Source organism: Ambystoma mexicanum, chromosome 13 (genome assembly GCF_040938575.1).
Source record: "Ambystoma mexicanum isolate Mex_15411 chromosome 13, UKY_AmexF1_1, whole genome shotgun sequence".
NCBI classification, from domain to species: Eukaryota; Metazoa; Chordata; class Amphibia; order Caudata; family Ambystomatidae; genus Ambystoma; species Ambystoma mexicanum.
In genome coordinates this window covers 7,932,910-7,959,059 of record NC_090938.1, presented here as the reverse complement: position 1 = coordinate 7,959,059, position 26,150 = coordinate 7,932,910, and the positions used below count along the sequence as shown (strand labels likewise).

At 51.1% G+C, this 26,150-nt stretch overlaps 1 protein-coding gene across 8 annotated transcripts in view; it reads left to right on the top strand.

Moving 5' to 3' along the window:
- Nucleotides 1-13,762, top strand: part of AMPD2 (adenosine monophosphate deaminase 2) — a 947,247-nt gene extending 933,485 nt beyond the window's left edge. For all 8 annotated transcript variants that reach the window (XM_069632996.1, XM_069632994.1, XM_069632993.1 and 5 more), the window contains 2 exons: nt 2,792-2,902; nt 13,338-13,762. In XM_069632996.1, the coding sequence (XP_069489097.1) occupies nt 2,792-2,902; nt 13,338-13,553 (327 nt within the window). In that variant the 3' untranslated portion in view covers nt 13,554-13,762. The remainder of the gene's footprint in view (nt 1-2,791; nt 2,903-13,337) is intronic.
- The last annotated feature ends 12,388 nt before the right edge of the window (nt 13,763-26,150 follow it).

The following is a 26,150-nucleotide window of genomic DNA, read 5'->3' as shown; positions in this document are numbered from 1 at the left end:
TGCAGGTGCATGGAGTCAGATGCAGGTGCTGGATCTTGGTGAGAGTGGTGATGGTGCATGGAGTCCGATGCAGGTGCTGGATTGGGGTAGGATTGGTGATGGTGCATGGAGTGAGATGCAGGTGATGGGTCTGGGTGAGAGTGGTGATGGTTCATGGAGTCAGGTGGAGGGGCTGGATCTGGGTGAGAGTGGTGATGGTGCATGGAGTGAGATGCAGGTGCTGGATCTGGGGGAGGGTGGTGCTGGTGCATGGAGTCAGATGTAGGTGCTGGATCTGGAGTAGAGTGGTGAGGGTGTATGTAGTCAGATGTAGGTGCTGGAATTGGGTGGGAGTGGTGATGGTGCATGGAGTCAGCTGCAGGTGCTGGATCTGGGTGAGAGTGGTGATGGCGCATAGAGTCAGATGCAGGTGCTGGATCGGGGTGAGAGTGGTGATGGTGTATGGAGTCAGATGCATGTGCTGGATCTGGGTGAGAGTGGTGATGGTGCATGGAGTCAGATGCAGGTGCTGGATCTGGGGTAGAGTGGTGAGGATGTATGTAGTCAGATATAGGTGCTGGAATTGGGTGGGAGTGGTGATGGTGCATGGAGTCAGATGCAGGTGCTGGACCTGGGTGAGATTGGTGATGGTGCATGGAGTCAGATGCAGGTTCTGGATCTGGGGTAGAGTGGTGAGGGTTTATGTAGTCAGATGTAGGTGATGGAATTGGGTGGGAGTGGTGATGGTGCATGGAGTCAGATGCAGGTGCTGGATCTGGGTGAGAGTGGTGATGGCGCAGAGAGTCGGATGCAGGTGCTGGATCAGGGTGAGAGTGGTGATGGTGTATGGAGTCAGATGCAGGCGCTGGATCGGGGTGATATTGGTGATGGTGTATGTAGTCAGATGCGGGGTGCTGCATCTGGGTGGGAGTGGTGATGGTGCATGGAGTCAGATGCAGGTTCTGGATCTGGGTGAGATTGGTGATGCCATATGGAGTGAGATGCAGATGCTAGCTCTGGAGGGGATTTGTGATGGTGCATGGAGTCAGTTGCAGGTGCTGGATCTGGGGGAGAGTGGTGATGGTGTATGGAGTGAGAGACAGGTGCTGGACCTGGGTGAGAGTGGTGATTGTGTATGGAGTGAGAGGCAGGTGCTGGACCTGGGTGAGAGTGGTGATGGTGTCTGGAGTGAGAGGCAGGTGCTAGACCTGGGTGAGAGTGGTGATGGCGTATGGAGTGAGAGGCAGGTGCTGGACCATGGTGAGAGTGGTGATGGTGTATGGAGTGAGAGGGAGGTGCTGGACCTGGGTGAGAGTGGTAATGGTGTATGGAGTGAGAGGCATGTGCTAGACCTGGGTGAGAGTGGTGATGGTGTATGGAGTGAGAGGCAGGTGCTGGATCTGGGTTAGAGTGGTGACGGTGCATGGAGTCAGATGCAGGTGCTGGGTCTGTGTGAGAGTGGTGATGATGCATGGAGTCAGATGCAGGTGTTGGATCTGGGTCAGAGTGGTGATGTTGCACGGAGTGAGATGCAGGTGCTGGGTCTGGGTGAGATTGGTGTATGTAGTAAGATGCAGGTGCTGGATCTGGGTGAGTGGTGATGGTGCATGGAGTCAGATGCTCGTGCTGGGTCTGGGTGAGAGTGGTGACGGTGCATGGAATGAGATGTAGATGCTGGGTCTGGGTGAGATTGGTGATGGTGTATGTAGTAAGATGCAAGTGCTGGATCTGGGTGAGAGTGGTGGTGGTGCATGGAGTCAGATGCAGGTGCTGGATCTGGGTGATTGTGGGGATGGTGCATGGCCTGAGATGCAGGTGCTGGATTGGGGTTAGTGTGGGGATGGTGCATGGAGGCAGTAGCTGGAAATGGAGGTGATTGGAGGTAATGGGTGGAGTGAGATGTTGGTGCTGGATCTGGGTGGTATAAATGATGGTGCATGGAATCAGGTGCAGCTGCTGGATCTGGGGGAGAGTGGTGATGGTGCATGGAGTCAGAAGCAGGGGTGAGATTGGTGATGACGCATGGAGTCAGGTGCAGGTGCTGGATCTGGGGGAGATTGGTGATTGTGTATGTAGTCAGATGCAGGGTGCTGCATCTGGGTTAGAGTGGGGATGGTGCATGGCCTAAGATGCAGGTGCTGGATCTGGGTGAGAGTGGGGATGGTGCATGGCCTGAGCTGCAGGTGCTGGATTGGGGTGAGATTGGGGATGGTGCATGACCTGAGATGCAGGTGCTGGATTGGGGTGAGAGTGGGGATGGTGCATGGAGGCAGTAGCTGGAAATGGAGGTGATTGGAGGTAATGGGTGGAGCGAGATGTAGGTGCTGGATCTGGCTGGTATAAATGATGGTGCATGGAATCAGGTGCAGCTGCTGGATCTGGGGGAGAGTGGTGATGGTGTATGTAGTCAGATGTGGGGTGCTGCATCTGGGTGGGAGTGGTGATGGTGCATGGAGTCAGAAGCAGGGGTGAGATTGGTGATGACGCATGGAGTCAGGGGCAGGTGCTGGATCTGGTGGAGATTGGTGATGGTGTATGGAGTCGGATGCAGGTGCTGGATATGGGGGAGAGTGGTGGTGGGGCATAGAGTCAGATCCAGGTGCTTTATTTGGACGTGATTGGTGATGGTTTGTGGAGTCACATGTGGGTGCTGGATCCAGTGGAGTTTGAGGAGGAATTTAATGAAAAAGTTGAGAAAATCTGATATAGGTTTTGGTGGACCGGGAGGGGATTGGCGGGCACGACTGTTTTTATCTTGCTTGTATGTGCTTCGTCACTTATGTGTTATCTGAATGTCTCCCACTTTCCCCAGGAACCCCTCATGGAGGAATATAGCATTGCTACCCAAGTGTGGAAGCTGAGCTCCTGTGACATGTGTGAGCTGGCACGCAACAGCGTTCTGATGAGCGGTTTCTCTCACCAGGTAACTCTCACCATAATATGGCTTTCTCTCTCGCCCTCTATATTTTTTCTTATTTACATCAATGGTGGAATTTCCAACGAGGTGGAATATGGTCAGAATATGAAGTCATTGAGTCTGGGATTAAAGAAGAAAGCAAACTGTTGGGATTGCTCCACCCAAGGGGTGTAGATTGCTCTCTCCACAATTTTGCGATTGCCACGGCTCATGGAAGATGCTAGAGCACATAGCTGAATGTGCAGGGATTGCTCAGTCTACAGTGTTGGGATTCCCGCAGCCCATGAAAGATGCTACAATATGATATGGCACTTATAACGCGCCTATACACAAGTGTTTCAAGGCGCGACGAGGCAAGGGGGCGGGAACAGAGGAAAGACAGAGACAACAATCTTACTAGGCCAGGTGTCATTCAGATCGCGCAAGTGCATTGGAAGGGGGAAGGGTAAAAGTGTGGTGTGTGGGGGGACAGTGCAGTACATGAGATAAAATAAATAAAAACAATTCATAAAAAATACTGCCAGCTGGTGGCAAGCACAAGGGTAAGTGCAGGCATCAAGTTTCAAGTGCTGGTAGGGAGACTGTAGGGATACAGAAAACAATTCCCAGGTGCAGGGGCTGCAGGGAGGCAGTGCAGGTGTGCAACTGGCGGGGGAGATGGCCTGGGCCCGAGATCTGAGGGTGGCCAGGTAACCAGTGCAGTTTCAGTTTCAGCCAGGAATTCGGCAGGGGAGAGGAGGAGAGAAGCAGAAGCAAAGAGGAAGGTTTTGATGTGCTTCCGGAATCGGAGATGGTTCTCCTTAAGTTAAGTTTCAGGGAGGCAGGGAGGCTGTTGCAGAGGGAGGCCCCAGCTGAAGAAAGGGATCTACCCCAAACTTGTTGCTTGGAGAAGCGACTGACCCTGAGGGAGTTGGAGGCAGATGAGCGAAGAGCTCGAGAATGAAGAGAGAGTTGAAGGTGTTGAGGCCCCAGATGGCCTTGTGGACAATGCAGAGGGTTTTGAACTTAATCCTTGCAACCCACTGGGAGCCAGTGCAGAGATTTCAGTCCTGGAGAGATACGATCCCTGGGCTTGAGGCTATGGACAAGTCTTGCAGTCCTGTTCTGGATGAGTTGCAGAGGGCCGAGAGTAGAAGCAGGAAGATTTAGAAAGAGGATGTTGCAGTAGTCCAGCCTAGAGGGAACCAGAGCTCTGGAGACAGTAAGCTTCTGGGGAAGGAGAGGAAAGGAAGAATACCTCTGAGGAGGCGCAGCTGGTAGTGTGACTTCTTAGAGACGTCAGAGATGTGAGGAGGAAAGGAGAGTGTGGAGTTGAAAATTGCCCTGAGGTTTTTAGCCTCACAGGTGGGAGCAGGAAGAGGGCCATGGGAGGCCATCCAGACAGCCACAGGAAAGGAGGGTGCAGGTGTGCCAATGAGGAGAATCTCTGTCTTACTGGCATTAAGGCAGATATCGTTGGCGGCACACCACTCCTGGATAGCAGACAATCAGAGATGAGTGAAGGAGACGAGATGGCTGAAGGGAGCCTGAAAATGAGCTGAATGTCATCTGCATAGCACTGGAAGTTGTGGCAGAGAGCAGCAATGCGGTGGGCAAGAAGTGCCAGGTATTGGTTGAACAGCCAGCGAGAGAGGTTAGACCCCTGGGGAACACCACAGGTGGAGATAGAGATAGAGGAGAGGAAGGACCCAAGTTGGACCTGGGAGGGTTGATCAGAGAGAAAAGAAGTCAGCCACACCAGGGCCTGACCGGTGATACCCAGGTTATCACGGAGACGGTTGAGCAGGATGGCATGGTTGACCGTGGATTGCCATGAGCCATGGAAAATTCTAATTTGTAATTTTGTAATTTGGTTTATTTGTAAAGCGCAGCCAAGCCCGAGGGCAACCAAGAGCATATTCTTAAGTACAGTTACATCACATACAGTAAACATATTTACAATACAATACAGAGTATATATACAAAGTTGCAGTATATTACAACTAGGTGCCAGATCTTGGGTGTGGTGCTTCAAGCGTTCTGCGTGAACAACCAAGATTTGGTTTTATTCTTGAAGGTTAGGAAAGAAGGCTCAGTTCTGATGGGGGTAGGCAAGGATTTCCAGAGCTTTGAAGCTGGGACCGGGAAGCTCACACCACCAGCTTTTTGGAGTTTAAATCTAGGCACGATGAGGCTGTGAATATGTGGTGTTCTAGTAGGTCGCGTGGAGGTGTGGAGTGTGAGACGGGAGGCGAGGTAAGGTGGGGCTTTGTTGTCCAGGCATTTATGAGTCAAGGCTAGAGTTTTCAGTGTGATTCTATGTTTTACTGGGAGCCAGCGTAGAACAGATCTGACGTTGGAGATGTGGGACCGCCTTGGGATATTAAGAGCTGCCCTGATGGCATTATTCTTGATTGTTTGCAGTTTATTGAGGTTAGCCTGGCTAGTCCCCAAGTAGAGGGCGCTGCAGTAGTCGATTTGACATAATGAGTGTTCTTGCCAGAGCAATGCAATTGTGCGAGTTCAGGAAAGGTCTGCAGGCGGTAATAAGTTTGCAAGTATAGGCCGATGCCGACCTTACTGCATTAGTTTGTCTATTCAGAGAGAGAGCAGAGTCCAGATAAGCGCTTAGAGTTTTAGTGTCTTCGGAGACCTTGATGTTATTGCCATCAATGTTGAAAGACTTAAAGGCTTGGTATAGTTTACTGAGGCGTTGGGCTGAACCTAGTAATAGAAGCTCCGTCTTGTCATCGTTAAGGCATAATTCATGTTGTGCCATCCAGGCCTGGATGACTAAATAGATATCAATCAAGGATTTGGTATCGGCTGTGTAATCACCAGTGATGGGAATGAGTATTTGGGTGTCATCCGCATAGTTAGTGTAGGAGACACCCAGATAATCGAGCATATCGAAGAGGGGTTTGGTGAACACATTGTAGAGAGTGGGTGATACACAAGACCCTTGAGGGACGCCACAGTGAATCAGAGAGGGGTCAGCAGAGGCTGTGGGCGAGAAGACTCACATGGATCTATCACTTATGAAAGAGTGGATCCACGCATTGGCAGAGTCCGAGAAGTGGGCCGCTGATTTAAGATGTTGGCAAAGTATTTGGTGATTGACCAGATCTAATGCCGTGGAGAGGTCGAGGAGAAAGAGTAGCGCTAACTTCCCATTGTCCTTTAGTATCTCCATTTGGGTTTTCAGATCGATCAAGGCTGTTTCAGTCCCATGTTTAGGGCGGAAACCAGATTGTCTTAACCCAAGAAGATTGTTGGATTCAAGATAATTTTGGATTTGCAGGTATCTGCACAATCTAGAATCTTGAGCAGGAACGGGACCGTAAGTGATGGGTGTAAAGTTGGTCGGTATGTTAGGGTCGAGGGATGGTTTTTTGAGTAGTGGGATCACTCAGGCATCCTTGAGGTTGTCAGGGACTATGCCGGTATTGAAGGAGGCATTTATGAAGGCTGTGACAAAGGGGGCTAGATCGTGGGATGCTTCCTTGATGCAAGGGTCACCATGGCAATTAGAAGTCTTGAGGTTGTTTATAATCTTTTCTACTTCAGGAATAGTGAGCGGGGAGAAGGCGAACGGTTTACAGTTCAGATTGGCTTGACAAGTTCTGGACGTGGGAATAGTCAGAAGTTGATCTGACTGTAAGGAGTTTTGTTTGTCTCTAATTTTAGATTGGAGGGATGCAATTTTACCCAGAAGTGCCGTTTATATATTGGAACACCAATGAATATCTTTGGTGTAGGAATCAGAAGGTGCTGCAGGAGTCTCAAGTTCCTCAAGAATTTTGAATAGTTCCTTGGTATTTGATTGTGCTGTTAGGATGCGGTTATTGTAGGACTCTTTTTTGGCCTGGAATATGGCTTCTTTATAGTTGAGAGTAGCTAGGAAGAGACCGTCCTTGTGGGCATCAGACATGTGGCTTTTCCAGCGTGACTCCGCGCTGCGTTTCTCTTTGCGTAGCACTCTGAGCTGTGGTGTGAACCACGAGTTGAGGTGCAGATCACATAGCCGAATGTGTAGGGATTGCTCAGTGTACAAGCTTGGTATTGCCGCAGCTCATGGAAGATGCTAGATCACATAGCTGAATGTGTAGGGATTGCTCAGTGTACAAGCTTGGTATTGCCGCAGCTCATGGAAGATACTAGGCCACATAGCCAAATGTGTAGGGATTGCTGAGTGTACAAGCCTGGGATTGCGGTGGCCCATGGAAGTGCTAGATCGCTTAGCCAAATGTGTAGGGATTGCTCAGACTACAATGCTGGTATTTCCTCAGCCCATGGAAGATGCTAGATCACAAAGTCGAATGTGTAGGGATTGCTCAGTGTACAAGCTTGGTATTGCCGCAGCTCATGGAAGATGCTAGATCACATAGCCGAATGTGTAGGGATAGCTCAGTGTACAAGCTTGGTATTGCCGCAGCTCATGGAACATGCTAGATCACATAGCTGAATGTGTAGGGATTGCTCAGTGTACAAGCTTGGGATTGCCACAGCTCATGGAAGATGCTAGATCACAAAGCCGAATGTGTAGTGATTGCTCAGTGTGCAAGCTTGGGATTGCTGCAGCTCATGGAAGATGCTAGATCACATAGCTGAATGTGTAGGGATTGCTCAGTGTACAAGCTTGGTATTGCCGCAGCTCATGGAACATGCTAGATCACATAGCCAAATGTGTAGGGATAGCTCAGTGTACAAGCTTGGTATTCCAGCAGCCCAAGGAAGATGCTAGAGCACATAGCCATATGTGCAGGGATTGCTCAGTCTCCAATGTTGGGATTGCTGCAGCCTGTCGATGATGCTAGATCACTAAGCTGAATGTGTAGGGATTGCTCAGTCTACAATGTTAGTATTTTTGCAGCCCATGGCAGATGCTAGATCACAAAGCCAAATGTGTAGGGATTGCTCAGTGTACAAGCTTGGGATTGCTGCAGCTCATGGAAGATGCTAGATCACATAGCCGAATGTGTAGGGATTGCTCAGTGTACAAGCTTGGTATTGCCGCAGCTCATGGAAGATGCTAGATCACATAGCTGAATGTGTAGGGATAGCTCAGTGTACAAGCTTGGGATTGCCGCAGCTCATGGAAGATGCTAGATCACATAGCTGAATGTGTAGGGATAGCTCAGTGTATAAGCTTGGTATTGCTGCAGCTCATGGAAGATGCTAGATCACATAGCCAAATGTGTAGGGATTGCTCAGTGTACAAGCTTGGTATTGCCGCAGCTCATGGAAGATGCTAGATCACATAGTCAAATGTGTAGGGATTGCTCAGTGTATAAGCTTGGTATTGCCGCAGCTCATGGAACATGCTAGATCACATAGCTGAATGTGTAGGGATTGCTCAGTGTACAGGCTTGGGATTGTGGTAGCCCATGGAAGTGCTAGATCACAAAGCCGAATGTGTAGTGATTGCTCAGTGTACAAGCTTGGGATTGCCGCAGCTCATGGAAGATGCTAGACCACAAAGCCAAATGTGTAGGGATTGCTCAGTGTACAAGCTTGGGATTGCCGCAGCTCATGGAAGATGCTAGATCACATAGCCGAATGTGTAGGGATAGCTCAGTGTACAAGCTTGGAAGATGCTAGATCACATAGCCATATGTGCAGGGATTGCTCAGTGTACAAGCTTGGGATTGCCACAGCTCATGGAAGATGCTAGATCACATAGCTGAATGTGTAGGGATAGCTCAGTGTACAAGCTTGGAAGATGCTAGATCACATAGCCATATGTGCAGGGATTGCTCAGTGTACAAGCTTGGGATTGCCACAGCTCATGGAAGATGCTAGATCACATAGCCGAATGTGTAGGGATAGCTCAGTGTACAAGCTTGGGATTGCCGCAGCTCATGGAACATGCTAGATCACATAGCTGAATGTGTAGGGATAGCTCAGTGTACAAGCTTGGAAGATGCTAGATCACATAGCCATATGTGCAGGGATTGCTCAGTGTACAAGCTTGGGATTGCCACAGCTCATGGAAGATGCTAGATCACATAGCCGAATGTGTAGGGATAGCTCAGTGTACAAGCTTGGGATTGCTGCAGCTCATGGAACATGCTAGATCACATAGCTGAATGTGTAGGGATAGCTCAGTGTACAAGCTTGGAAGATGCTAGATCACATAGCCATATGTGCAGGGATTGCTCAGTGTATAAGCTTGGGATTGCCGCAGCTCATGGAAGATGCTAGATCACATAGCCGAATGTGTAGGGATAGCTCAGTGTACAAGCTTGGGATTGCCGCAGCTCATGGAACATGCTAGATCACATAGCCGAATGTGTAGGGATAGCTCAGTGTACAAGCTTGGAAGATGCTAGATCACATAGCCATATGTGCAGGGATTGCTCAGTGTATAAGCTTGGGATTGCCGCAGCTCATGGAAGATGCTAGATCACAAAGCCGAATGTGTAGTGATTGCTCAGTTTACAAGCTTGGGATTGCTGCAGCTCATGGAAGATGCTAGATCACATAGCCGAATGTGTAGGGATAGCTCAGTGTACAAGCTTGGTATTGCCGCAGCTCATGGAATATGCTAGATCACATAGCTGAATGTGTAGGGATAGCTCAGTGTACAAGCTTGGGATTGCCACAGCTCATGGAAGATGCTAGATCACATAGCCGAATGTGTAGGGATAGCTCAGTGTACAAGCTTGGTATTGCCGCAGCTCATGGAACATGCTAGATCACATAGCTGAATGTGTAGGGATAGCTCAGTGTACAAGCTTGGAAGATGCTAGATCACATAGCCATATGTGCAGGGATTGCTCAGTGTATAAGCTTGGTATTGCCGCAGCTCATGGAACATGCTAGATCACATAGCTGAATGTGTAGGGATTGCTCAGTGTACAGGCTTGGGATTGTGGTAGCCCATGGAAGTGCTAGATCACAAAGCCGAATGTGTAGTGATTGCTCAGTGTACAAGCTTGGGATTGCCGCAGCTCATGGAAGATGCTAGACCACAAAGCCAAATGTGTAGGGATTGCTCAGTGTACAAGCTTGGGATTGCCGCAGCTCATGGAAGGTGCTAGATCACATAGCTGAATGTGTAGTGATTGCTAGTGTACAAGCTTGGTATTCCAGGAGTCCATGGAAGATGCTAGATCACAAAGCCGAATGTGTAGGGATTGCTCAGTGTACAAGCTTGGGATTGCCGCAGCTCATGGAAGATGCTAGACCACAAAGCCAAATGTGTAGGGATTGCTCAGTCTCCAATGTTGGGATTGCCATGGGCCAGGGAAAATTCTAGATCACTTAGCCAAATGTGTTTGGGATTACTCAGTTTGCAAGGTTGTGGTGGTCGTGGCCCAATGTAGATGGCTTAGGTCAATGTGTAAAGGCTCACAGCATAGGTGCAGGGATTTCTGAGCGCACAGTATTCCCATGGCAGGCGAACCAAACTGCTGGGAGTTGTTTAGCTCTTGATGACAGCCCAAGCGGCCCTATCTCGCTTGAGCCAATTGCTACCAGGAGCGACATTAGATTCCCCAATGAACTGGTGCCAGGCAAACATGTATGTAGGAGCATCAGGACACATCTAGAAGGCCTTTAAACCATTGTGGGAAATATTTAATTATTTAAAAGCCTTATAGCTTGCAACTCATGTGGAAGATAGAATTACGGAACCCTAATGCACTGGTTCTTTGTTCCCTGGTGGTACCACCTTCTGACAATGTAATGTCTGGCAACTAGGAGCTGCTTTCATTTCACCCCAGCAAAGCCTAGCAGTTCATAGGTGGGGTACAGTGCCCCAAGCAATGTGGGCAACCATAGCTCAGGGGTTCAAAAGCGTTCTCTCAGGGGACCCCATTCTCACCAGGCTTCAAGGTGGACTCTACACATCTGTTCCCATAGCTTGTGCCCTTTGTAGATGACCCTTCTTTTGAAACCCTGTTGGGTTCTCACTGAGTCCTGTTGTTTTGTGTGGGGTTCCTTAGGGTTCTCTGGCATCTTAGTGGGTTCTTGGGAGTCCTGCGAGCTTCCTTGGTGGTCTGAGGTGGGACTCTTCTGGTTCAATGGCGCCTGAAGGCTAAAATATGGAGCTGGCAGGGGTGTCCGTTGGGGGGGGGGGGGGGGGGGTGGCTGGCTTGGGCTTTTCATGGTTCTAGTTCTCTGGCACTGCATGGGGGCGTCCTTTGGTGGAGCCTGGCTTGGGCTTTTCATGGTTCTAGTTCTCTGGCACTGCATGGGGGGTGTCCTTTGGGGGAGCCTGACTTGGGGTTTTCATGGTTCTAGTTGGGTCATGTATGCATCCCTTCCCTGGCACTGCCTGGGGGTGTCCTTTGGTGGAGCCTGGCTTGGGTTGTTCATGGTTCTAGTTCTCGGCACTGCATGGGGGGGCGGGCATCCTTTGGGGGAGCCTGGCTTGGGTTTTTCATGGTTCTAGTTGGGTCCTGTATGGTTCTAGTTCTCTGGCACTGCATGAGGGGTGTCCTTCGGGGGAGCCTGGCTTGGGCTTTTCGCGGTTCTAGTTCTCTGGCACTGCACTGGGGTGTCCATTGGGGGAGCCTGGCTTGTGCTTTTCATGGTTCTAGTGGTTCTAGTTCTCTGGCACTGCATGAGGGCGTCCTTTGGGGGAGCCTTGCTTGGGCTTTTCATGGTTCTAGTTGGGTCCTGTATGGTTCTAGTTCTCTGGCACTGCATGGGGGGTGTCCTTCGGGGGAGCCTGGCTTGGGCTTTTTGTGGTTTTACTTCTCTGGCACTGCAATTGGGTGTCCTTTGGGGGAGCCTGGCTTGGGCTTTTCATGGTTCTAGTTCTCTTGCACTGCATAGGGGGTGTCCTTTGGGGGAGCCTGGCTTGGGCCTTTCATGATTCTAGTTCTCTGGCACTGCATGGGGACGTCCTTTGGGTGAGCTTGGCTTTGGCTTTTCATGGTTCTAGTTGGGTCATGTATGCATACCTTCTCTGGCACTGCATGGGGGGTGTCCTTTGGGGGAGCTTAACTTTGACTTTTCATGGTTCTAGTTCTCTGGCACTGCATTGGGGGCGTCCTTTGGGGGAGCCTGACTTGGGTTGTTCATGGTTCTAGTTCTCTGGCACTTCCTGGGGGGCGTCCTTTGGGGGAGCCTGGCTTGGGCTTTTCATAGTTCTAGTTGGGTCCTGTATGGGTCTAGTACTCTGGCACTGCATGGGGGGTGTCCTTAGGGGGAGCCTGGCTTGGGTTGTTCATGGTTCTAGTTCTCTTGCACTGCACGGGGGTTGTCCTTTGGGGGAGCCTGGCTTGGGCTTTTCATGGTTCTAGTTCTCTGGCACTGCATGGGGGGTGTCCTTTGGGGGAGCCTGGCTTGTGCTTTTCATGGTTCTAGTTCTCTGGCACTGCACGGGGGGCGTGGTTCTTGTTCTCTGGCACTGCATGGGGGCGTGGTTCTAGTTCTCTGGCACTGCATGGGGGGCGTGGTTCTAGTTCTCTGGCACTGCACGGCGGGCGTGGTTCTAGTTCTCTGGCACTGCACGGGGGCATGGTTCTAGTTCTCTGGCACTGCATGGGGGGAGTGGTGCTGGTTCTCTGGAACTGCACGGGAGTGTGGTTCTAGTTCTCTGGCACTGCATGGGGGTCTGGTTCTAGTTCTCTGGCACTGCATGGGGGCGTGGTTCTAGTTCTCTGGCACTGCATGGGGGGCATGGTTCTAGTTCTCTGACACTGCATGGGTGTGTGGTTCTAGTTCTCTGGCACTGCATGCGGGTCATGGTGCTAGTTCTCTGACACTGCATTGGGGCGTGGTTCTAGTTCTCTGGCACTGCACGGGGGCGTGGTTCTAGTTCTCTAGCACTGCATGGGGGTCTGGTTCTAGTTCTCTGGCACTGCACGGGCGGCGTGGTTCTAGTTCTCTGGCACTGCATGGGGGCGTGGTTCTAATTCTCTGGCACTGCATGGGGGCATGGTTCTAGTTATCTGGCACTGCTTGGGGGTGTGGTTCTAATTCACTGGCACTGCATGGGGGCGTGGTTCTAGTTCTCTGGCACTGCATGGGGGCATGGTTCTAATTCTCTGGCACTGCATGGGGACGTGGTTCTAGTTCTCTGGCACTACATGGGGGTCTGGTTCTAGTTCTCTAGCACTGCACAGGGGCGTGGTTCTAGTTCTCTGGCACTGCATGCAGGTCGTGGTGCTAGTTCTCTGGCACTGCATGGGGGTCTGGTTCTAGTTCTCTAGCACTGCACAGGGGCGTGGTTCTAGTTCTCTGGCACTGCATGGGGGTGTGGTTCTAGTTCTCTGGCACTGCATGGGGGCATGGTTCTAGTTATCTGGCACTGCACGGGGGCGTGGTTCTAATTCACTGGCACTGCACAGGGGCGTGGTTCTAGTTCTCTGGCACTGCATGGGGGTGTGGTTCTAGTTCTCTGGCACTGCATGGGGGGCGTGGTGCTAGTTCTCTGGCACTGCCCAGGTGATATTGTGCCCTAGAGAGGCCCGCGCCTTTGGCTCATGTTCTTCACTCTTCCCTGCAGGTGAAATGCCTCTGGCTGGGGCGCGATTACTGGAAGGACGGGGCCGAAGGCAATGATATTCGGAGGACCAACGTGCCGGACATCCGCGTGAGCTACCGCTTCGAGACGCTGTGCGAGGAGCTAACCCTGATCACCCAGGCACTGCGCTCCGAGGAGCTGGAATCCGTCCAGGAGGAGGACATGCTAACCATGGCCTCCGCACAAGCCTCCAACTGAGGGACTCGGGGGCAGGCGGGTAGTGCCGCGCTGCCAGCAGCGAGCCCTGCAGCGCTACCTTTCACCGTTCTCAGTGTCTGTTATTTAAGGACAATGTGTGTGTTGTGCGTCCACAGTGTTATATTGCTCATTTCATTGTAATGATTTTAAATGTTTTCAGTATAAACACTTGTGTCCTGCCGCAGGCTGCCGAACACTAGTGAAAGACAGCTTTCCTGGTTTTGTGGTGATTACTTTGAATTCGGCACTCTTGTGGGGGGAACAGTGTCTTGTGCTTGTAGCGGGAATCCTTCACGTGCCCTGGGAGTGTGGATCAGAGGACTAGTGCCCTTGACACAGCGGTTTCTGCAATAGTGCACTGGCAGGTCACTAGTGCACTGGAGTGGATCACTAGTGCACGGGAGGGTCCTTCCTACACCAGCTGCCCGTGGGAGAGTGGATTCTGCACCAGTGCACCGGAGGGTCCTTCTTACACCAGCTGCCTGTGGGATAGTGTATTCTGCACCAGTGCACCAGAGGGTCCTTCTTACATCAGCTGCCCATGGGAGAGTGGATTCTGCACTAGTGAACCCAAGGGTCCCTCTTACACTAGCTGCCCGTGGGAGAGTGGATTCTGCACCAGTGCACTGGAGGGTCCTTCTTAAGCCATCTGCCCGGGGGAGAGTGTATTCTGCACCAGAGCACTGGAGGGTCCTTCTTACGCCAGCTGCCCGTGGGAGAGTGGATTCTGTACCGGTGCACCGTAGGGTCCTCCTTACGCCAGCTGCCCATGGTAGAGTGGATTCTGCACTATTTCACCGGAGGGTCCTTCTCACACCAGCTGCCTGTGGGTGAGTGGATTCTGCACTAGTGAACCCGAGGGTCCCTCTTACACTAGCTGCCCGTGGGAGAGTGGATTCTGCACTATTGCACCGGAGGGTCCTTCTCACGCCAGCTGCCCGTGGGAGAGTGGATTCTGCACTATTGCACCGGAGGGTCCTTCTTATGCCAGCTGCCCGTGGGAGAGTGGATTCTGCACTAGTGAACCCGAGGGTCCCTCTTACATTAGCTGCCCATGGGATAGTGAATTCTGCACTAGTGAACCCGAGGGTCCTTCTTACATCAGCTGCCCGTGGGAGAGTGAATTCTGCACTAGTGCACCGGAGGGTCCTTCTTGCATCAGCTGCCTGTGCGATAGTGTATTCTGTATCAGTGAACCCTAGGGTCCCTCTTACACTAGCTGCCCGTGGATTCTGCACCAGTGCACCGGAGGGTCCTTCTTACATCAGCTGCCCGTGGGAGAGTGGATTCTACACTAGTGAACCCGAGGGTCCCTCTTACACTAGCTGCCCATGGGAGAGTGGATTCTGCACTAGTGAACCCGAGGGTCCTTCTTATGCCAGCTGCCCGTGGTAGAGTGGATTCTGCACTAGTGCACCGGAGGGTCCTTCTTATGCCAGCTGCCCGTGGTAGAGTGGATTCTGCACCAGTGCACTGGAGGGTCCTTCTTACATCAGCAGCCCGTGGGAGAGTGGATTCTGCACCAGTGCACTGTAGGGTCCTTCTTACATCAGCTGCTCGTGGGAGAGTGGACTCTGCACTATTTCACGGGAGGGTCCTTCCTACGCCAGCTGCCCATGGGAGAGTGGATTCTGCACTAGTGAACCAGAGGGTCCCTCTTACACTAGCTGCCTGTGGGAGAGTGGATTCTGCACCAGTGCGTCGGAGGGTCCTTCTTACATCAGCTGCCCGTGGGAGAGTGGATTCTGCACTAGTGAACCCGAGGGTCCCTCTTACACTAGCTGCCTGTGGGAGAGTGAATTTTGCACCAGTGCACCGGAGGGTCCTTCTTACACCAGCTGCCTGTGGGATAGTGTATTCTGTACCAGTGCACTGGAGGGTCCTTCTTACGCCAGCTGCCCATGGGAGAGTGGATTCTGCACTAGTGCACCGGAGGGTCCTTCTTATGCCAGCAGCCCGTGGGAGAGTGGATTCTGCACCAGTGCACTGTAGGGTCCTTCTTACATCAGCTGCCCGTGGGAGAGTGGATTCTGCACTAGTGAACCCGAGGGTCCCTCTTACACTAGCTGCCCGTGGGAGAGTGGATTCTGTACCAGTGCACCGGAGGGTCCTTCTTACATCAGCTGCCTGTGGGATAGTGTATTCTGCACCAGTGCACCGTAGGTTCCTTCTTACATCAGCTGCCCATGGGAGAGTGGATTGTGCACTAGTGAACCCGAGGGTCCCTCTTACACTAGCTGCCCATGGGAGAGTGGATTCTGCACCAGTGCGTCGGAGGGTCCTTCTTACATCAGCTGCCTGTGGGAGAGTGGATTCTGCACTAGTGAACCCGAGGGTCCCTCTTACACTAGCTGCCCGTGGGAGAGTGGATTTTGCACCAGTGCACCGGAGGGTCCTTCTTATGCCAGCTGCCTGTGGGATAGTGTATTCTGTACCAGTGCACTGGAGGGTCCTTCTTACGCCAGCTGCCCATGGGAGAGTGGATTCTGCACTAGTGCACTGGAGGGTCCTTCTTATGCCAGCTGCCCGTGGGAGAGTGGATTCTGCACTATTGCACCGGAGGGTCCTTCTCACGCCAGCTGCCCGTGGGAGAGTGGATTCTGCACTATTGCACCAGAGAGTCCTTCTCACACCAGCTGCCTGTGGGAGAGTGGATTCTGCACTAGAGATCCCGAGGGTCCCTCTTACACTAGCTCCCCGCGGGAGAGTGAATTCTGCACTAGTGAACCTGAGGGTCCTTCCTACACCAGCTGCCCGTGGGAGAGTGGATTCTGCACTAGTGAACCCGAGGGTCCCTCTTACGCTAGCTGCCCGTGGGAGAGTGGATTTTGCACTAGTGCACCGGAGGGTCCTTCTTCCGCCAGTTTCCCTTGGGAGAGTGGATCGTGCCTAGCTCCATGGGAGAATGCACCTTATATGAGGGCACTGCTAGTATGAAACTTGCACTAGTGCTCTTGGACCTGCCACCGGTGATTTATGTGTACAGTGTTTGATATGTGCAGGAGCGTGGGGGCACCCCAGAAGAATAACACGCTTGCTATAGCATGTTGGCCATGTCATGAGGATGGAGGCCAAGGTTAGGCTTTTAGCGTGTGTTGCAATGCTAGCACTGTTTATCCCTGAGTAAATAGTTCTGTGTTTTATTTGTCTAGTGGATCCCTGAGTAGGAAGCGTCCGCCACTCAGAGCTGCCATTTTTTGGGAACGCGTTAGAACAGTTTTTGCTTTGGTCCTTACCTTTCCGTTCGTCCGCCTGAGTGTGTTTTTTCCACTTTCATGACTTCAGGCCACCCGAAGTGCTTTTTCGGCTTTTTATTAGTGTTAGGGTATCCGGCTGTGCTTTCAGCAGTGGTCTCGCCCATAGGCAGCCTGAATGGGGTTTCATACATTGTCATTACCCCTAGACCGTTCTGTTTTGTTGTTGGACCTGGTGAACACTGTGCTGTCCAGAATCATTTTAGGGCCGCAACGAGCCCTTAAATGGCCAAGCTGTGTCTTTGGGTCTTGCTTAGCCCTTAAATGGCCAAACTGTGTCTTTGAGTCTTGCTTCATCCTTAGATGGCCAGGCTGTGGCGTTGGGTCTTGCTTCATCCTTAGATGGCCAAGCTGTGGCTTTGGGTCTTGGTTCATCCTTAGATGGCCAAGCTGTGGCGTTGGGTCTTGCTTCATCCTTAGATGGCCAAGCTGTGGCTTTGGGTCTTGCTTAGCCCGTAGGTAGACAAGCTGTGTCTTTGGGTATTTCCTGGCCATTATATGGCCAAGCTGTGTCTTTGGGTCTTGCTTAACCTGTAGATAGACAAGCTTTGTCTTTGGGTCTTGCTTAGCCCTTAAATGGCCAAGCTGTGTCTTTGGGTCTTGCTTATCCGTAGATAGAGAAGCTGCATCTTTGGGTCTTTCCCGGCCATTATATGGCCAAGCTGTGGCTCTGGGTCTTTGTTGGCCCTTAGATGGCCAAGCTGTGTCTTTGGGTCTTGCTTTGTCCTTAGATGGCCAAGCTGTGTCTTTGGGTCTTGCTTAGCCCTTAAATGGCCAAGCTGTGTCTTTGGGTCTTGCTTAGCCCTTAAATGGCCAAGCTGTGTCTTTGGGTCTTGCTTAGCCCATAGATAGACAAGCTGTTTCTTTGGCTCTTGCTTAGCTCATGGATAGACAAGCTGTGTCTTTGGGTCTTGCTTGGCCCGTAGATGGCCAAGCTGTGTCTTTGGGTCTTGCTTAGCCTGTAGATAGAGAAGCTGCATCTCTGGGTCATTCCTGGCCATTATATGGCCAAGCTGTGTCTTTGAGTCTTGCTTAACCTGTTGCTAGACAAGCTGTGACTTTAGGTCTTTCCTGGCCATTATAGGGCCACGCTGTGGCTTTGGGTCTTTGTTGGCCCTTCAATGGCCAAACTGTGTCTTTGGGTCTTGCTTCATCGTTAGATGCCAAGCTGTGTCTTTTGGTCTTGCTTAGCCCGTACATAGAAAAGCTGTGTCTTTGGGTCTTGCTTCATCCTTAGATGGACAAGCTTTGTCTTTGGGTCTTGCTTATCCGTAGATAGAGAAGCTGCATCTTTGGGTCTTTCCCGGCCATTATATGGCCAAGCTGTGGCTCTGGGTCTTTGTTGGCCCTTAGATGGCCAAGCTGTGTCTTTGGGTCTTGCTTTGTTCTTAGATGGCCAAGCTGTGTCTTTGGGTCTTGCTTCGTCCTTAGATGGTCAAGCTGTGTCTTTGGGTCTTGCTTAACCTGTAGATAGAGAAGCTGCATATTTGGGTCTTTCCTCGCCATTATATGGCCAAGCTGTGGCTTTGGGTCTTTGTTGGCCCTTAATGACCACGCTGTATGTTTGGGTCTTGCCTATCCCTAAGATGCCCACGCAGTGTTAGGGGGTCTTGCCTGTTGCTGCCAATGCATGGATAGCTGGGCTTTTCTTTACTTTGGGAATAAAGATGACAGAGTCTTCATGAAAGGAGGCAAAGGGATATTGAATATTTCCTTGAAGGTGGCACAGATTGGGTGACCTTTCCAGTGCAGTAATGGGTGTGGGTGGAGGGGGGGGGGGCATTTTCTTATTCCAGGATTGGATATGGGGTGGGCTACTACCACTTCATGAGTGGGTAGAGGGAGAGGTGGGTTCTTGCCAGTACAGCAGTGAACACAGGAAGCGGTTGTACATTTTAAAATGCCTGGATGATCGTTCTGTGTTTCTCAGGTGTGTTCACAAGGAAGAGGTAAGGCCTCTTACTCCGAGCTCTCCCTTCATCCCTGGGGCGACGTACTAGGGAGGGCACTGGATGAGAAATCCTTTCAAGAGCTAGACATCTCCCTCAGCAGATCTCCCCCGTGTGAAGGGTACCTTCTGAATCAAGCACATCTCTCCTACCGGACCATCCTATCCAGCTGGCTCAGCACTGAAGGTCTTTTCTCGCTTTCCATTGTTCTCGGGATATCTATTTATGAACTTTGAATACCTGTGCATTTTCACTCTGCTCACTGTGGGTTGTGCTTCTCTCTGTGACATTCCAGCAGAATACTGCAGTCTCTGTTCTCTCTGTGCCTGTGATTGGCTAAGAACAGGTCAATACGTGGCCATGTGTCAAGTCTTTTATTCTTCTTCATCCCTATTGGCACTGAGTCCTCCATGTTGGAACAGTTTCCATGTCTATTGGCACTGAGTCCTCCATGTTGGAACAGTTTCCCTGTCTATTGGCACTGAGTCCTCCATGTTGGAACAGTTTCCCTGTCTATTGGCACTGAGTCCTCCATGTTGGAACAGTTTCCCTGTCTTTTGGCATTGAGATCCTCCATGTTGGAACAGTTTCCCTACCTGTTGGCATTGAGAGTCTTCCTTGTTGGAGCAGTTTCCCTGTCTTTTGGCATTGAGATCCTTCATGTTGGAACTGTTTCCCTACCTGTTGGCATTGAGAGTCTTCCTTGTTGGAGCAGTTTCCCTGTCTTTTGGCATTGAGATCCTTCATGTTGGAACTGTTTCCCTACCTGTTGGCATTGAGAGTCTTCCTTGTTGGAGCAGTTTCCCTGTCTTTTGGCATTGAGATCCTCCATGTTGGAACAGTTTCCCTACCTGTTGGCATTGAGAGTGATCCTTGTTGGAGCAGTTTCCTGTCTATTCGCATTGAGGTGCTCCATGTTGGAGCAGTTTTCTTGTGTTTTGGCATTGAGCTCATCTATGTTGGAACAGTTTCATTACCTATTTGCATTCAGATCCTCTGGAGCCCATGGGCCACAAGCCTGCCCAGAAGCCTATCCATTAATGGCGCAGCTCCCCTCACCTATGCAAGATCTCCCTGCCCATGTGGGAGGAACGAGGTGGCACTTCCATTTCGTGTTCCCTCTCTCATGCAGCCCTAGAACAGTGCCCTTGTGTTCAGCCTCGTGATTTCTAGGAAGAAGCATTCCTCGCGCATGCGGGGGCGTGTGAAGGCCCAGAGGCCAAACGCAAACTCCCAACTGAAGACTCCTGGGGTGTGGTAGGGAACACACACCTGCTCTTTTAAACAATACTCCTCCACAGAGCTGCTCCTCGCACACCTTTGCGCTTTTATATGCAAGGGGCATTTGCACAGCACACAAGGGGCGCTCTCTGGATGAGGAATGGTCACTCTGTACTCCTGCTGGACAAGTGCAGGTCCTTTGTATTTCATTTGGGAAAAGTCCAAGCTCCCTCTGCTCGTAACACGGGCTTGTGTATATGTCTGCGTGTGTGAGAGAGGGGTGGAGGCGTGTGTCCAGTGCACGGGTCTGTGTCATCTGTCCCTGCCAGTTGCTTGTACCCGAGGAAAGGGATCTTTCTCGTGTGCTTAGTTGTCTCCAAGCCTCAGTGCTGCGCCTCACTACTGAGGCTGGATTTACAATCACTTCATTTCAATGCTGCAGGCAGATGGAGTCTTACTCTGTCCCATTGCAGAAGTAAAATTGAGTATCCCGTGCCTCACTATTGAGACTCATCACAGTACCAAAGAAAGACCAGAAAAATGCAATGTTTGCTCTGTTTCCCTTGAAAATGTGCTGGAGTACAAAAGGTGTATGTTTCAGAGCTGCAAAGCTGTCCTTCCACTGTGTGACGTGGGAGGGAGTGGCATTTGCTAGTTCCACTCATGTCTGACAGTGAAAGGGGCCACGGCTGTGCTGTCCCGTCAGGGGGGCACCATTGCAGCTCTGGCTGGGCGGGCGCCTGCAGTTGGGTTCTCAATGGCGGGAGATTAAGTCCGGGTGGTTTGGCCATTAGATTCTTAATAGCGGGGAGTCAAGGCTGGGGTTCTTTGGCTGCTGATTTTCAGTGGTGGGGGAGAGAGGCTTGAATGTTTTTTTAGTTTGGTTCTTGATAGTGGGGGAGTGGTGGGGGGGGAGAGGTTCGATACATGGATGTTTTTGCAGTTGGCTTTCAACGATGTGGTTTTAAAGATGGCAAGATTTTGCAATTGGTTTCTGAATGGTGGGACTTCCAGGTCTGTTTGGTTCTGTAGTTGGATTCTCATTGGGGGGCGTAAGGGGCGAAGCCTGGGGGTTTTTGCAGTTGGAGTCTCATTGGGGGGAGCAGGGCCTGGAGGGTTTTGCATTTGGAGTCTCATTGGTGGGGGATCGAGGCCTGGAGGGTTTTGCGGTTGGAGTCTCAGGAGTGGGGGAGCGAGGCCTGGAGGGTTTTACAGTTGGAGTGTCATTGGTGGGGGTGCGGGGCCTTGTGGGTTTTGCAGTTGGTGTCTCAGGGCTGGGGGCGCGTTGCCTGGGGGGTTTTGCAATTGAATTCTTGATGGTGGAGCAAGGGCTAGGTCTGGATGGTTTTACAGTTGGGGTCTCAATTGTGGTGTATCGTGGAGGGATGGTTTTGCAGTTGGATTCTCAATTGTGGGACATCGTGGCGGGATGGTGTTGCAGTTGGATTCTCAATAGTGGGACATCGTGGCGGGATGGTGTTGCAGTTGGATTCTCAATTGTGGGACATCGTGGCGGGATGGTGTTGCAGTTGGGTTCTCAATAGTGGGACATCCTGGCGGGATGGTGTTGCAGTTGGGTTCTCAATAGTGGGGCATCACAGCGGGATGGTTTGGCAGTTGAGTTCCCAATTATGGTGTATCATGGAGGGATGGTTTTGCAGTTGGGTTCTCAATAGTGGGACATCATGGCGGGATGGTGTTGCAGTTGGATTCTCAATAGTAGGACATTGTGGCGGGATGGTGTTGCAGTTGGATTCTCAATAGTAGGACATTGTGGCGGGATGGTGTTGCAGTTGGATTCTCAATAGTAGGACATTGTGGCGGGATGGTGTTGCAGTTGGGTTCTCAATAGTGGGACATCATGGCGGGATGGTTTTGCAGTTGGATTCTCAATAGTAGGACATCGTGGCGGGATGGTGTTGCAGTTGGGTTCTCAATAGTGGGACATCATGGCGGGATGGTTTTGCAGTTGGATTCTCAATAGTAGGACATCGTGGCGGGATGGTTTTGCATTTGGGTTCTCAATTGTGGGGCATCACAGCGGGATGGTGTTGCAGTTGGGTTCTCAATAGTGGGACATCGTGGCGGGATGGTGTTGCAGTTGGGTTCTCAATAGTGGGACATCGTGGCGGGATGGTTTTGCAGTTGGGTTCTCAATTGTGGGGCATCACGGCGGGATGGTTTTGCAGTTGGATTCTCAATAGTGGGACATCGTGGCGGGATGGTTTTGCAGTTGGATTCTCAATAGTAGGACATTGTGGCGGGATGGTGTTGCAGTTGGGTTCTCAATAGTGGGACATCGTGGCGGGATGGTTTTGCAGTTGGATTCTCAATAGTGGGACATCATGGCGGGATGGTTTTGCAGTTGGATTCTCAATAGTAGGACATTGTGGCGGGATGGTGTTGCAGTTGGGTTCTCAATAGTGGGACATCGTGGCGGGATGGTTTTGCAGTTGGATTCTCAATAGTGGGACATCGTGGCGGGATGGTTTTGCAGTTGGATTCTCAATAGTAGGACATTGTGGCGGGATGGTGTTGCAGTTGGGTTCTCAATAGTGGGACATCGTGGCGGGATGGTGTTGCAGTTGGGTTCTCAATAGTGGGACATCGTGGCGGGATGGTTTTGCAGTTGGGTTCTCAATTGTGGGGCATCACGGCGGGATGGTTTTGCAGTTGGGTTCTCAATAGTGGGACATCGTGGCGGGATGGTTTTGCAGTTGGATTCTCAATAGTGGGACATCGTGGCGGGATGGTTTTGCAGTTGGATTCTCAATAGTAGGACATTGTGGCGGGATGGTGTTGCAGTTGGGTTCTCAATTGTGGGGCACCACAGCGGGATGGTGTTGCAGTTGGGTTCTCAATAGTGGGACATCGTGGCGGGATGGTTTTGCAGTTGGGTTCTCAATTGTGGGGCATCACGGCGGGATGGTTTTGCAGTTGGGTTCTCAATAGTGGGACATTGTGGCGGGATGGTTTTGCAGTTGGATTCTCAATAGTGGGACATCGTGGCGGGATGGTTTTGCAGTTGGATTCTCAATAGTAGGACATTGTGGCGGGATGGTGTTGCAGTTGGGTTCTCAATAGTGGGACATCGTGGCGGGATGGTTTTGCAGTTGGATTCTCAATAGTGGGACATCGTGGCGGGATGGTTTTGCAGTTGGATTCTCAATAGTAGGACATTGTGGCGGGATGGTGTTGCAGTTGGGTTCTCAATAGTGGGACATCGTGGCGGGATGGTGTTGCAGTTGGGTTCTCAATAGTGGGACATCGTGGCGGGATGGTTTTGCAGTTGGATTCTCAATTGTGGGGCATCACGGCGGGATGGTTTTGCAGTTGGGTTCTCAATAGTGGGACATCGTGGCGGGATGGTTTTGCAGTTGGATTCTCAATAGTAGGACATTGTGGCGGGATGGTGTTGCAGTTGGGTTCTCAATTGTGGGGCATCACAGCGGGATGGTGTTGCAGTTGGGTTCTCAATAGTGGGACATCGTGGCGGGATGGTTTTGCAGTTGGGTTCTCAATTGTGGGGCATCACGGCGGGATGGTTTTGCAGTTGGGTTCTCAATAGTGGGACATCGTGGCGGGATGGTTTTGCAGTTGGATTCTCAATAGTAGGACATTGTGGCGGGATGGTGTTGCAGTTGGGTTCTCAATAGTGGGACATCGTGGCGGGATGGTTTTGCAGTTGGGTTCTCAATAGTAGGACATTGTGGCGGGATGATTTGGCAGTTGGATTATGTAGCAGTGGTTTGACTCTTCTATTGTAGGTCATGGCTAGATGGGTGTTTGCAGCCAGTTCCTCAGAGGAGGGCCTGGGAGTGTGTTGGATTCTCCTGTGGTTGGATTCTTTCCGTGGCTTGCGGCTAGACCGGCTCGTGCAGTCAGCTTCAATGGTGCATCTGTTGGTTGTGTGGCTATCAGAATTGAATTGACCAATGAAGCTTTACTCTGAGGGGGGCAACACTGGGTGGGCCTTTGCTGCTGCACACCCAGTGGTCGGGCAGAGGATGGGTCAGCTCCTAAAGACTCGGTGGGGAATATTGTTGCTTCGATGTTGGGATGAATGTTATCCAAACTGTCTCTCTGTGATGATCCTAAACTGCCAGGGGACACTGGCTGCCCTACAGCGCTCTTGCTCTGTCTCGGGGCTTCAGTGCTCGCTTCATTTTCATTGGCTAGCCTATTTTCTCCGTAAATCTCTGCTTTTTTGTATTTGTTTGGATAAAGCTCTCTCGAATTCACCAGCTCACCACTGCTTTGAGATGCATTGTTTACAAACCGTATTTAAAAACAGCACGAGGAATAAAGTCAGAACTCGATTTGCACTTGTTGGCTGGGAGGGTTTGTGCTGCATAGTCATGGCCTGATCGTTCCAGGTGTCATAGAACATGCAACATGTCTGCAGAGTCTGTGTGCAGCAGTTTCCCAGGCGCGCTCCATGTATGCAGAGCTTGTGACGTGTAATCGCCAGAGGCTCACAGGCAGAGTTCGAGTCTCAGCCTGTGCTACCCGTGCTACCCGTGCATTCGCCAGTTCTCCGAAAGGAGACTTGCACAACAAAGGCACGATATGCGTATTGGGCAAAACGAAATTCAACCGTAACATATTAAAACATACATTCATCACATTATAAGACACAATGAAATGAGAAGTGTTAAAAGAAGTAATTATTAGTCAATGCTCTCATTGAAACCAGTGCCAATCGCAGGTAGACTTTTCTTAAAGGTTCGAGGAGTTTACAAAGCCTACGGCTGTAGTGGCTGACGCCTATGGCTGTAGTGGCTGGTGCCTACGGTTGTAGTGGCTGGCGCCGTTGCTGTACCACTCAAGCAACTTTTCCAGAACACATTATTATACTCAGTCCACCTTCTACCCATTAATTTTCCAAAGTGAAGTGTGCGTTTTAAATAAATAAACAATCAGATGTTCCATTGTCTCTAAAGTGCAACTGGTCCTTTTGATGTCTGGCTCTGGGGGAAGCCTCATCTCTTGTTCGAGATTGGTTCCAACGAAATGTTCTAAAGGCCAGGAGGTTGCAAGATGCACAATACTAAACTAAAAGGTTGTCAGGGCAGTGAAGTAACTTTATAAAAAGGTTAGATCTCAAAACATCAGGAAAATGAATCTGTGTGTGTCCGAGTGATCTGGTGACTTACGGGCCAGTAGTTCTTCCTTTCCCCCCCGATGGATTCCTCTACACTTTATCCTGCCTCGCCAAAGTTACAACAAACTGTTCGGAGTAATTAAAAGCAAATGATGTGTGTAAAAACAAAGTTCTCCAAATGTCGGTAAAGTCTCTCACCAACATCAATGGCAAAACAAGTGGTGTGTCCCTCAGGGATGCTATTGTCACTCTTCCAGGTTGGGACATGACAAAGCACATGGTGTGTTCCTCTGGGAGGGTGTTGCCACTCTTCCTGGGGTGGGACATGGCAAGGCAAGCACTGTGTTCCTCAGGGAGGGTGTTGCCACTTTTCCTGGGGTGGGGGTGCCACTCTTCCTGGAGTGGGGCATGGCAAAGCAAGCAGTGTATTCCTCAGGGAGGGTGTTGCCACTCTTCCTGTGGTGGGACTTGGCAAAGCAAGCAGTGTGTTCCTCAGGGAGGGTGTTGCCACTCTTCCAAGGGTAGGACATGGCAAAGCAAACAGTTTGTTCCTCAGAGAGGGTGTTGCCACTTTTCCTGGGGTGGGGGTGCCACTCTTCCTGGGGTGGGACATGGCAAAGCAAGCACTGTGTTCCTCAGGGTGGGTGTTATCACTCTTCCTGGTTGGGACATGGCAAAGCAAGCACTGTGTTTCTCAGGGAGGGTGTTATCACTCTGCCTGGTTTTAACATGGTCAAAGCAAGCGTTGTGTTCCTCAGGGAGGGTGTTGCCACTCTTCCTAGGGTGGGACATGGCAAAGCAAACAGTGTGTTCTTCAGGGAGGGTGCTGCCAATCTTCCTGGGGTAGGACATGGCCAAGCAAGTGGTTTGTTCCTCAGGGAGGGTGTTGCCACTCTTCCTGGGGTGCCGCTCTTCCTGGGGTGTGTTAGGCAGAAACCTGTGCAGTTCCCTCTGGGACCACTGCAAAAGATTTAGGACTACAGGTGTTTGGCAGTAAACCCACTTGGTAGCAGTCTGTACCACACAGATTCACTTGATAGCTGTGGCTGAGCAGTCAGACTTCCCTCAA